This window comes from Bison bison, unplaced genomic scaffold, assembly GCF_000754665.1.
Source record: "Bison bison bison isolate TAMUID 2011002044 unplaced genomic scaffold, Bison_UMD1.0 scf7180017864236, whole genome shotgun sequence".
Taxonomy (NCBI): domain Eukaryota; kingdom Metazoa; phylum Chordata; class Mammalia; order Artiodactyla; family Bovidae; genus Bison; species Bison bison.
This window is the reverse complement of record NW_011494808.1, coordinates 7,702,716-7,714,988: the sequence shown is the minus strand read 5'-3', so window position 1 is coordinate 7,714,988 and position 12,273 is coordinate 7,702,716. Positions and strand designations below refer to the sequence as shown.

Sequence of the window (12,273 nt, the reverse complement as noted above, 5' to 3'; positions counted from 1 at the left end):
GGGAGCGTCTGCCGCACCTCCTGCCTGTGACAGTCACGAGGAACCTCTCTCAGGCACCACCCAGCGCTGGGAGCTGACCCAGACGAGGTTTGAGGGCTGCCTGGAGGCGCTGGCGGCCTCTGTGCAGGGCTTGGCATGACATGTCCCCACCCTCAGGTAGAAAACCCTCACGCATATTTTCTTCCAGTTCCTGTTCAAACTTCTAAGGTTTTGTTTGTTTTAAATACCTGATGAAATTAAAGATCAAACACTTGTTTTAATGGTTAGCCAGTTGTGTTAATATGATTTTAAAATAATTTCCCCAGCAGTTCTCAAGTTTTTAAAGAAGTTTCAGGACCCCGTTATACCTTTAAAAATTATTATAAGCAAGAGCTTTTGTTCATGTGGTTAATAATTACGGATTTTTATTGCATTCAAGATTAGAGCTGAAACATTAAAAAAAAAAAAAGCTCATTTAGAAATAACCCAGGACATGTTAACCTGCAAGTCTGATTTTCCAAATCCAAAAACCCAGATGAGGGTCACTGTTTTACGTATTTGCAGATTCCTTCAGTGTCAGACTTAAGGCAGCAGCTGTACTATTCTCTCTGCTTCTGCACTGACTGTCCTCAGATCATCCTGTCGGGAAAGCTCCACGGTGCAGATGCGAGAGCTGCAGAGGGGAAGAGGCAGACGGTGGTTCAGGGCTGTGGGTAGCTCTGACCTGTGGGCTGCCGCAGGGACTCAGGATACTGCTCGTCTGCCTTCTTCCCTGATGGTGTCAGAGCCAGCTCGAGCTCAAGGCGCGTTTGTCCTCCAAATCCCCCTGGGTCTGTGCTGAGGAAAGCGGTAGGGGCTGGACCGAGGACGTGCAGCAGCTGCATGGGGCGTTTGCTCAGAGCCCAGGAGGGGTGTGGGAGGAGAGGAATCAGTAGCCTGGCCGGCCAGCCCCAGCCTGGTGCGGGCATGCGGTCTCAGATCCCCTCTGTGTGGATTAGCCACAAATGAGCCAAACTGGAGTACTTTCAAGGGCAGTGAAAATTTTTAATTATTAAGTAAAAGCTTTATTAAACAATGCAATTAAAATAATTGTAGAATTCACACCACATAATAAGTGACCCAGAAAGTCCGCTGCTGCGAGACAGTTGAGGCAGGTCTTCCTCTGACTCGGGAAGGCAAGGCTGGGCCTCGCCCCCCTGCCCACGGCTCCCTGCTCGCCCGCCCGCAGTGTGGAGGCGGCACAGACGGCCAGTGTGAGTGGGGGAAACCTCAGTGAGGGCTCTGGAGCCAGAGGTATGTTCTAGAGTCTTGTCTTGGAACCGAGTAGAGCCCGGGAAGTTCCTTTTTGAAGATGTTGGTGTCCTGTAAGTAAGTAGTTTCTCCTTGTGGCCCTGTTGCTGTTGAGGGTTAGCACTGAATGTCTGGAGGGTGCACGTATTAACAGGTGTGCCTTACCCCCACCCACCGAAGTCTAAACAGGAGGCTCTGTCTCCACTGGCTGCCTCTCACTGACCTGCAGGGCGTCTATCGTCTCTGTGGACAAGCGGGCTGTGCTCCGCTGCCCCAGGGAGAGCCCGACTAATCGCTGGTTTCTACTTACAGTAGTCCCTGAACAGTGCGGGGATTGGGGGTCCCAAGTACAACTTTGGACTCCTTCCAAAACTTCTAACAGCCTACTGTTGACCGGAAGCCTTACCAATAACAACCATCGATTAACATATATTTTGTATGTTGTATGTATGCTCAGTCATACATACATACATACATAGAGCCAGGTGGCTCAGTCGAGTCTGACTCTTCATGACCCTCTGGACTGTAGCCCGCCAGGCCCCTCTGTCCATGGGATTCTCCAGGCAAGAACACCAGAGTGGGTTGCCGTTTCCTCCTCCAGGGGATCTTCCTGACCCAGGGATTGCACCCACGTCCCTTGCGCCTTCCAGCGTTGGTGGTGGCGCGGGCTCTCACCACTAGCGCCACCCGGGAAGCCCGTTGTATGTGTACCTACATTGGTTTTATGCCTTCATGACATACCTGTTTCTTAATTTTTTTGATATTTCTAGGCTCTGCAATTAGGCTGTGAGTTTTTTCAGATTGTTAGAGATCCTCCCAAAATTTCCCAATGTATCTATTGAAAAAAATCTGTGCATAAGTGGACCCCCGCAGTTGAAACTCGTGTTGTTCAGGGGTCAGGAGTCCTCACTCGAATAGCAGTTTTATAGATGCTGATGTGAACACCGCACCTGAAAACTCAGGGCTCCAAGGCTGATACCCTGGCTCTGGCTGCTTCAGTGGAAATAGAGGGGTAACGGCCTGAGAGCCTGACCTGCTCAGACCATTTCTCTCAATTTCTCTGGGAAAAATAAATTAGAATTGTTCTAAGTCAGGCTTGTCTGGTTCCTGCAGAAAAGAGCTATTGTCTGGTCCACCTTAATCCTGAATAGCTACCTGTTTGACACCGTATAGGAACACGGCCTCTGAGAGTCTGGGCGTGCTGATTGTCTAATTCTCCGTGATCCTTCCAATGTGTTGTCTCCCCTGTCCTCCGCAATCTGATTTTTTTTAGGCCCTTCATTTGGGGCTAATTCGTCATTTCACATCCTCGCTGCCTGCCCTCACTCTTTACCCGGTAGTTCAGAGGTTAAAGCCCGATTCTGGGCTCAGTTAACCAAAAGCTCTAAAAACTCAGCTGCCCCTCATTGAGAGGAAGGGACCTCTGAGGGCCTTGATTTCTGAGGCCTGCAGTTCTTTCAGTGTCCCTGCTGGAGTCTCTTTCAAATTGTCTTAAAATAGTTTTCTTTAAAAAGTTGTGTCCTTATTCGGTGTCTACGTTTTTTCAATATTGGAATGTGAATTTCCGGAAGGACTGGATGTTGCTTTTTCCTAAAGCAGTAGCATGTAAGATAAAACTACAGCTGATGGCCAGTTGGGCAAGATTGAGCTTTTGTGGGGTTTTGTTATTTCACCTAACTTGGAAACACTGTCATATAATCCTGAACAGTGGTATATATTTTGACCAGCTAATTCGGTGTTAATTGCTATCAGGCCTACAAACCTGTACTGTATGTAGGAAATTACTCTGTAGAGACTTAGTCTGATGTGAGAGAGGTTGTGCACCCACGTAGCTTGTAGCAGTTTAATCCACAGACAAGGCTTTTCTGATAGGAAACACGTTTCAAAAATGAGCTCTCCAGCTCTGCAGGCCCAGATGAGCCCGTGCTCCGTGGAGAGTGTGTCACGAGTGCCTTTGACAGGCTGGCTGCTCTCCTGCGGGAGACGGGGGGTTGCTGTCCTCAGTGTGGGTGCAGCCAGCCTTGGGCTTTGTGGGAAGGCCCCTCCCTTGGTGGGCGTGGACCGTGGTGGTTTCCACTTGAGTTTGTCTGAGTGAGTTCCCCTTCCTGTGCAGGACAGTGTGCCCCCTGCTTGGACTTACCGTTCCAGAGTGACTGCCTGGGCACACAGACGTGAGCTCCTGCATGGACCCCAGCTTTCCTGGGCAGTCCTTTAGGTGGGTCCTTGGTCTGAAAGTTCTTCCCGAGGGACGGTGCTGAAGGGCACCCCAGGCAGCCCCGCCGTGTGAGCCCGTGAGGAGATCGGCCGGGTGCCCTGTGTCTAGACGGTTACTGTTTTCTGAAGGGGCGCCAGAACAGCATGGTTTTGGGGTCTGTTTTTATAAAATTCCTCTGGATGTGTTCAGTAGCTGTCACCAAGAAGGTCGCTTTCATTCTCTGGAGTGATGTCTATTGGGAGTGATCGTGGGGGATGAGGAGTCCCTCTGGTCAACTGAGGAAAGATTCCTGCTATTCTCTCATATTCATCTTGAATTTCTTAGCATAAGGAGAGTAAATTAAGAATGGACTTTGAGTCATATGTTTGTAGGGAACATAGATTTGATGGCAGATCTCTTCCTGTAAGCACTTCTCAGTTCTGTGTTTGGTTATTGATCTTACAGACTGAACAGAGCTAAGCATCACCAGGGTTGATTCTTGTTTTTTTTTACTGCAAAGAAGTACAGATGGAGAAGGAGAGACCTAGAGAACACCGCAGGTCATTTGAATCTGTTAGAAGATGGGAAAGTGGAGCTGATGTTTGTTGCCATTTGTGTTCTCCAAGGCTGCCTTCTCAGACTCTGATGTGCTCAGGCATCGTTCGGGGACTGTGTTAAGATGCAGATTCTGTTGCCGTAGGTCTGGGGCCTCAGAGTCTGCTTTTCTAACAGACACTTGGGGGATGCTGATGTTGCTTTTGTTCAGGGACCACGTTTTGAGTAGCAGGGGTCTATAGAACTCTGGGGTATGTGCAAATCTACTTTTTTGGGATCTTCAGTTTTCCAACCAGGGATGGAACCCAGGCCCTGGCAGTGAAAGCACCAAATCCTAAACACTAGACCGCCAGGGAACTCCTCAATCCAACTGTGATTGGTAACAGCCGTCTGGATCGCATTTCGCCTGCTTTCTCTGTACTGGGCACTGAGCAGCAGAACAGTGATCGGGAATGGTGGTGGCGTCTGACAGCGCGTGGGGCTGCAGACAGACGTGGTTCCTTTCCCACTGACGCGCACACTCCCTGTCCGGGCTGCGACATGCAGAACCCTCCTCAGACGGCGTCACCCATGGAGAGCGCGGCTCTCAGGCTCCCGTCGGGTGTGGGCTCCGCGGCCTGTGTGAGGGCAGCGGTGCCCTGTATGCGGAACTCGTTGCTGTCACGCGCCTTCTGCGGGGAAGAGGAGGAGAGACGGGACCAGCCCGTCCAGTCTTCGCGTTTCCCGGGGGTGTGGGTGCCTCCAGGCGCCTGTCCTTCTGAAACACGGGTCACTGTCCTGTGGGGCGACCCCGCGGGTCCGTGGGGGCTTCTGGGAAGAACGCGCCGCGCCGGGCCGACCCGCCTCTGCCGTCCCGGGACCCGCCTGCCCGTGCGCCCCACGCCCGGCTGCCCGGCTGCGGCATGCTTGTCGGGTCGTCGTGTCCCCCGCCGCCCATGCATGGTTGACGCTGTTCAGAGAACTGCGACCTGTGGGACTCCTTTCTGTTTAAGGTTATGGAGAAAGGGGGAAGAGCCCCCTTCAGAGGGTCAGAAATGACGCTTTCACCAGAGGTGACGCGGCTCTGAAGAGCTCTGTGTGCTGAGAGGTGTTTCTCCTAAGTGTGGTTTGCGTTTCCTGCGGTGCACGGAGGAGAGGGTTTCTGGCTCCTTCCCAGCCGGGCCGGTGTGGAGGCTTCGGCGCCCCTCCCGGTGTTCCTGGACGGAGACGTGTTGGAGGCCCGCACCCGCGGGTCTGGAGGACGGGGGCCTGTGCTCTGCGGAGCGCCCACGTTAGCGGGGAGGCCGGGAGCGCCCACGTTACCGGAGCGGGCGCAGCGACGGGCCCTCACGGGCTGCGCCGCCGGAGCCGGGCTGCCGGCGCCCTCTCACCGCCGTGTGTTGTCCGCAGCGCTGGCCCCAAAGGCGACAACATCTACGAGTGGAGGTCCACCATCCTTGGGCCCCCGGGCTCCGTGTACGAGGGCGGCGTGTTCTTCCTCGATATCACCTTCACACCGGAGTACCCCTTCAAGCCTCCAAAGGTAAGGGGCTCCCCCGACTGACGCTGAAGTTCAGATATTCCTATGAAAGATGAATCCGGCTTTTAAAATGGGGGTTTTAACCATAAAAAGCAGATCCTGACAAATCTCTTAAGTACATTTGAACATACATAAAACACATCTTTGGGTTGACTGCCTCTTTTGGCAAAGACCATTTCTAAGTAAGTGTGTTTCCATGGGGCTTAAAATCCTGCACATCTCCCCATAAGTAATCTCCTATTTCCCACTCATCAGGAAAAGTTTCTAACCAGTAAAAACAGTGTCACGGTCTCCACACACGGACGAGTACAGGGACTGTTAGCGTGGCCCCAGGGCGCGGATGACATGCAGATCCCTGAAGTGCTCCATATTTAGAGCAAGGCAGCTGGAGACGCTCCTACCGACCAAGCCTCGGACTCCCTCGGGCCCTTCAGACCCCGGCGCGGGCTCTCCTCCAGGGTGGGGGCTGCCAGTCACTGTCCCCTGGGAGGCTCAGGGCCTCTTCAGAGTCCGAAGCAGAGCCAGTGTATTTCACAAGTGAGAACTAAGAGAGCAGACAAAACAACCCTCGTGTGGCTGATGTTGCTTTGCCCGCTGCTGTGGTCCTTACCCGTTTCTGGCTCCACCCCCGGAAACTGTTAAAGTGAATTCTGTGATGTAGGCCTGCAAGACAGCTGCAGGATCTGATGTAAAGGTCAGAAATGAGCAGAAACAAACCGCATCCGCTGATCCATTTTTCAGCCTTTTGGGTGTGTGATCAGTGTTTGCTAAGCTGTTTGTCTTCATGTTCCCACTACGGTGTTTGAATAAGGTGCTGAAGTTTGCTTTGAGGCCATGTAGTTCTACCAGCTAACACAAGAGGTCAGCAAACGACTAGCTATTCAAACTCTAAAACGTTAGGAAAATATGTACATTAAAACTGCTGAAGATGAATTCAAGAAACATACAGGGAACTATATCCAGCCTCCAGGGGTAAACCATAATAGAAAAGAATATTTTTTTTAAAAAAAAGACTGTTTTTATGTGTCTGTGTGTATGTATGTATAATTGAGTCACTTTGCTGAAAAGCGGAGATTAACACAAAATTTGTAGATCAACTATAGTTCAGTTTAAGAGGAAAAAAAGGAAAAATTGAAGTTACCTTGCTTTTTGTTGGTGATTACTTCTTAAATGAGATTGTATCTGTGAATACTTTCTAATCTCAATTTTATTAAATCGTCTCTTAACACAGGCCTTTTTAAGTTAAATTGTTACTTTATTCACTTTTTTTTTTAAACCAATGTCTTTCTTTAAAAGTTTTAATTAGAGCCATTTCATTGAAAAGGTTTTTTAGTAAAAAGTTTCATTGTGCTGTTTAAATTTCGTTTAACACTACCTTATTTTTTAGGTTACATTTCGGACAAGAATCTATCACTGTAATATTAACAGTCAAGGAGTTATTTGCTTGGACATTTTGAAAGATAATTGGAGCCCAGCACTAACCATTTCTAAAGTCCTTCTTTCTATCTGCTCACTTCTCACAGACTGTAATCCTGGTAAGCTTATGGCCGTTTACCTTGTTTTATTCCTCCTCACCTGGGAAATAGTGGTTTTTTCCATTAAACTAAGATTTTCTAAAGTTCAGATTTTATTTTTGTACAAGCTTTCAAAGGAGAAAAACTTAATTGTTTTTCAAAGAAATATCTAGTCAACAGTTGTTGAAAAACGCAGCCGCTTCCCCAGCTGATGTGCTCTAGGAACAAGGTGTTTTAATCTGCAGGCTTCACATCAGATTGCCTTAGATTTTTACATTTTTAGTCATTCCCTCCTTTATTTATTTCTATTCTGCTTTTGCATATTTCCCACGAAGTTCTCCTAAAACGACACGCTTGTGAGTGTTTTTGCGTCTGACCTGCCCTCTGCCTGCAGGTCCACCCCACAGCTGCCCCTAACTGGACAGTGGTTCCCTGCTGTATACTTAGTGATGACCACACTGTGGTGCTTTCTGAACCTTCATTTCCTCTAACTAAATTTTTTTCTAGATAAGCCAAATACAAATTTAATTACTAAAGATTCTGTTTAGGTTTCAGAGAAGCACTGCTTAACTGAAAGTACAGGTTTCGACCTGGCAGCTTTGGCCCTTTCTGGGTAAATAGTGGAGAGGTCAATAGTTTGATGTTGCAATAGCCTCGAGGGCCTCACCGTGTTCAGTGTCAAGACCGTGGTGCCGTTGAGCAGAAGGTGGTCCTGTGAACGGAGCTGGGTGTTGACGGTAGTCAGGGCCATGAGCCTCCTGGACCCTGACACGGAGGAGCAAACCCTGCGGTGGGGGGAGAGGAAAGTCTGGAAGGAAAGGCATCCAGAATGGAGGAGGGGTTGGATGACAGCCACCTGTCCACATTCTCCCAGGCTGGCACTGACCTACTGGCTAAGATTGAAATGTCCTTTTCCTTCCCTCAAAGTAATGTGCATTCTTCTCTTCCAGCCGACCCCTTGGTGGGAAGTATTGCCACTCAGTATATGACCAACAGAGCAGAGCACGACAGAATGGCCAGACAGTGGACCAAGAGATACGCTACATAAACTGGGTTTTCACAGGTCTTCACATTACTTGTCTGTCACAGAGAGAGCTGCTTATGGTTTTGAAGGGGTGGGGGAGGGTGGGAATTGGTAAAGAGTAGGGTATTTCTATAACAGATATTATTCAGTCTTATTTCCTAAGATTTTGTTGTAACTTAAGGTATCTTGCTACAGTAGACAGAATTGGTAATAGCAACTTTTAAAAACTGTCATTAGTTCTGCAATATTAGCTGAAATGCAGTACAGAGAAGAATAGACATTTGGGTTCAGTTGCTTGTAGACTGTAAATTTAAAACAGCTTAATTTCGTACAGGTTACACATGGCCATTTATGTAAAGTCCTTCCAAGACTACACACTTTTTTGTTTTGAAAAATTGGAATTTGTTTTCCCTCCTTGAAAGGGAACATTGATATTTAACGGCTTTTAGAGACTGTCATCTCATATATAAAATGGACACGTGGCTATAGGATACCAATACAGAAAATGAGTAGTTATGTATTTTATTTTATATGCCAATCTACTTTATTGTGAAGAGAGAGAGGTTTGAATCAGGACTTTTGAAAACCTGTAGTAAAATACCTTAAGCTGTTAACTGTCAGGCGTGGAGTAGGTTGCTCAGTGGATTGGCTCTATGTTGTGGACTACTCAAGTCTGCATTTGTTACTGTGCTAATAAACAATATTACAACAACCACCAGCACTGCTGCATTCATTACTTTCTTCTGCCTTTTTGGTAGTTTTTCTTCTTGCTAGATCTTTTACTATTAAAACAATCTAGAGGTAATGCAGACTGAACACGTTGGTTTCATTTACCCAGCACCAACTGGGCTTGGTATGTTACTCTTAATTTATCCAACAGCCTTGCAGGATAACTACTGAGGTGCCTTAGAAAAGGTTAGATAATCTAAGTCATTTTCTTCCAAAGATAAGAGTTCTGCTACATCTTTTTAAAAGCATTTTCCAGTTTGTAGATGCAGTGGTAGAATTAGGTTGGTGCAAAAGTAACTGTGGTTTTTCAGTGTTGCGCTTTGCCATTTGATGTTGGAACACATTCTTAAATGTGGTTATGTGATACATCATTTTAATGTGCATGTCTCAATTTACTTTTTTTTTTTTGTGAATGACTTATTACTTGCTAACAAAATGATGTTAGACAAAAAATAAAATCAATTTTCTTACTCGATCTCAAAATGAGTTGTGAGCAGCAGAGACAACTCGAAACATCAGTGACACACTTGGCCCAGGAGCTGCTAACACAGCGCAGGGGTGGATCAAGAAGTCCTGCAAAGGAGACGAGGGTCTTGAAGACGAGGAGCACAGTGGGCGGCCAGCGGAGGCTGACCACAGCCAGCTGGGAAGATCTTCGAGGCTGATGCTCTTACAGCTACACAAGAAATTTCCAAAGAACTCAAAGTGAACCTTTCTATGGTGATTTGGCACTTGAAACAAACTGGAAAGGTGAAAAGGCTCTGTAAGTGGGTGCCTTATGAGCTGACTGCAAACAAAAACTCAATTTCTCAATCCAGTGCAACAGTGACGTGCAACAAAAAGTGGATTTTACACAACTGGCGATGACCAGCTCAGTGGTTGGACTGAGAAGCTGCAAAGCACTTCCAAAGCCAAACTTGCACCAAAAGAAGGTCCTTGTCACTGTTTGGTGGTCTACTGCCGGCCTGACCCACTACAGCTTTCTGAATCCTGGTGAAACCATTCCATCTGAGAAGTACGCTCAGCAAATCGGTGAGATGCACCGAAAACGGCGATGCCTGCAGCCGGCACTGGTTCTCAGAGAGGGCCCGATTCTCTCCATCCGACACTCGCCGCGCGTAGCACAGAGTGGCCCACATTCTTGCCTCATCCACCACATTCACCTGAACTCTCGCCAACCGACTATCACTTCAAGCATCGCGACAACTTCTTGCAGGGAAAACTCTTTTCACAATCAGCAGGAGGCAGAAAATGCTTTCCCAGAGTTCACGGAATCCCGAAGCACAGATTTTTATGCTCTGGGGAATAAACAAAGTTATTTTTTGTTGGCAAAAATGTGTTGATTGTACTGGCTCCTATTTTGATTGATGAAGATGTGTTTGAGCCTAGTTATAATGATTTAAAATTCACGGTCCAAAACCACAGTGACATTGGCACCGACCTAATACAAGGTATTGAATACAGTCCCTGTGCTAGAGAGTAGGTCCTTGTCGGTTCCCTGTTTTACATGCAGGAGTGTCTGTTCACCCTAAACTTAATCTGTCCCTCCCTGCCTTTCCCCTTTGGTGACCGTAGTTTGTTTTCTAAGTCTGTGAGTCTGTTCCTGTTCTGTACGTTCGTTTGTGTCATGTTCAGATTCCTCATGTTAGTGACACTAGATTGTCTCTGACTCACTTCACTTGGTGTGATAACCATCGATAGCTCCTTTTCTCTGTGTGTGGTCTTTGCCGACAGCGCCATTCCTGAAGCGCCTAGATCTGTGTTTGCAGCTGTTCTCTTGATGTCTCTCACGCTGCCTTGTGACTTGATTCAGGTTGTGCACCTTTGGCAGGAATACCCTGAGGTGATCTGTCCTTCTCAAGGCACCGTGTCAGTTTGTCCCCTTACTGACAGCATCTCCCTTTTTGATATTTATTTATTTGTTTGCTCTGGGTCTGTAGTTGTTCCATGTGGGAGCTAGTTCCCTGACCAGGGGTCGAACCTGGATCCCCCCTGTATTGGGAGCAGAGTCTCAGCCACTGGGCGCCTGGGACACCCCTGATGTTCCCCTTAATCACGCGTTTCAGGCACTGTCTGCCAGCGCTCTCCATTCTAAAGCTACCATTTTCCTCTGCATTTAATAACACTGTATGGTGTTGTTAGCCTAGAAAAACTACTAATTCACAAAATCAGTTTTTGGTGCCAGGTGCTATTTTCCATTCATTCATTCAGTCTCTATTTAGTCTGCATGTGTGCATGCTTAGTTGCTCAGTCATGTCTGATCCCATGGATGTAGCCCACCAGTCTCCTCTGCCCACGGAATTCTCCAGGCAAGAATACTGGAGTAGGTTGCCATGCCCTCCTCCAGGGGATCCCAAGCATCAAACTCGTCTCCTGCGGCTCCTGCTTTGGTAGGTGGACCCTTCACCACTGAGCCACCTGGGAAGCCCCCTGTTTAGTCTAGGGAGAATATAAAGCCATATATATATAATGATTTAAGGTAGTCCCTGCCTTCAAAGAGCTCATTGTTTTGTTGGGGTGACAAGTCTCAAAGTCTCCAAATTCTGGAGGAATGATTCTGTCCATTATATTAACTACTTCTTTTCTCAATTTTATAGCTGAAAGCATAAAATGCCCTGATACTGGGAAAGACTGAAGGCAGGAGGAGAAGGGGACAACAGAGGATGAGATGGTTGATGGCATCACCAACTCAATGGACATGAGTTTGAGCAAGCTCCGGAAGACGGTGAAGGACAGGGAACCCTGGTGTGCTGCAGTCCATGGGGTCACAAAGAGTCAGACACGACTGAGAGACTGAACAACAAGCTGAAAGCAAGAGAGACCTGCATGAAAACCAAGGACGGATATATAGTCCGGATGGCCATGAAAACCAAGCACTTGTTGAACCTCTTCCAAACAGTAGGACTGTTTGGTTTAGAATATTCCACTAGAACGAGCGAAGAACTGAAATAATCTTAAACAGGCCAACGCACAGAGTTTTATTGTAAAAACCGTCTCAATGTTGTGTGCTTTTAAAATGATCAATACTTTTTCTTTAATATTTTTAGTGGACTGATTCTTTGAACTGTTGGAATAAAACTTCAAAGGAACTGAGAGTCTAGTGAGTCCCACCGAGAGGTGGGTTAAAGGGCTGCCTCGTGCCTATAAGCAGACTTGTTTTCTCCTCATTTCCCCCGTGGCACTCATCTTTCTCGTCCTCCACGTGCATTGTCTCAAGGAGGACACTGACAAAAACACGTTTCTTGTGCTTCTCACAAGTACTTCTCACACTGTGGTACTTTGTTCATCTTGAGGGCTAGAAACACGATGATACCTTGTAGAGTTAAATAACAATATATATATGGCTCAGATATTTGAGAGTTCCCACTCTATTATTTGCTTGATTTTCATAATTTCAGATCGATTTTACTATAAAATTACCTATTTTACTGCATAATATATATGTATGTGTGCATATATAGATAAATCA

At 47.3% G+C, this 12,273-nt stretch overlaps 2 protein-coding genes and 1 pseudogene across 2 annotated transcripts in view; 2 read left to right on the top strand and 1 right to left on the bottom strand.

Annotated features, from left to right (window-relative positions):
- The window catches only part of UBE2E1 (ubiquitin-conjugating enzyme E2E 1), a 63,887-nt gene extending 55,094 nt beyond the window's left edge, over positions 1-8,793 (top strand). The window contains exons 3-5 of the mRNA XM_010846434.1: positions 5,408-5,540; positions 6,925-7,072; positions 8,002-8,793. Coding sequence (XP_010844736.1) covers positions 5,408-5,540; positions 6,925-7,072; positions 8,002-8,099 — 379 coding nt within the window. The 3' untranslated portion in view covers positions 8,100-8,793. The remainder of the gene's footprint in view (positions 1-5,407; positions 5,541-6,924; positions 7,073-8,001) is intronic.
- An 86-nt stretch (positions 8,794-8,879) lies between these two features.
- Positions 8,880-10,734, top strand: LOC104993275 (annotated as a pseudogene).
- Positions 10,735-12,055: 1,321 nt separating this feature from the next.
- Positions 12,056-12,273, bottom strand: part of NKIRAS1 (NFKB inhibitor interacting Ras-like 1) — a 24,432-nt gene continuing 24,214 nt past the window's right edge. Inside the window, exon 5 of the mRNA XM_010846454.1 lies at positions 12,056-12,099. Within this exon, the coding sequence (XP_010844756.1) occupies positions 12,056-12,099 (44 nt within the window). The remainder of the gene's footprint in view (positions 12,100-12,273) is intronic.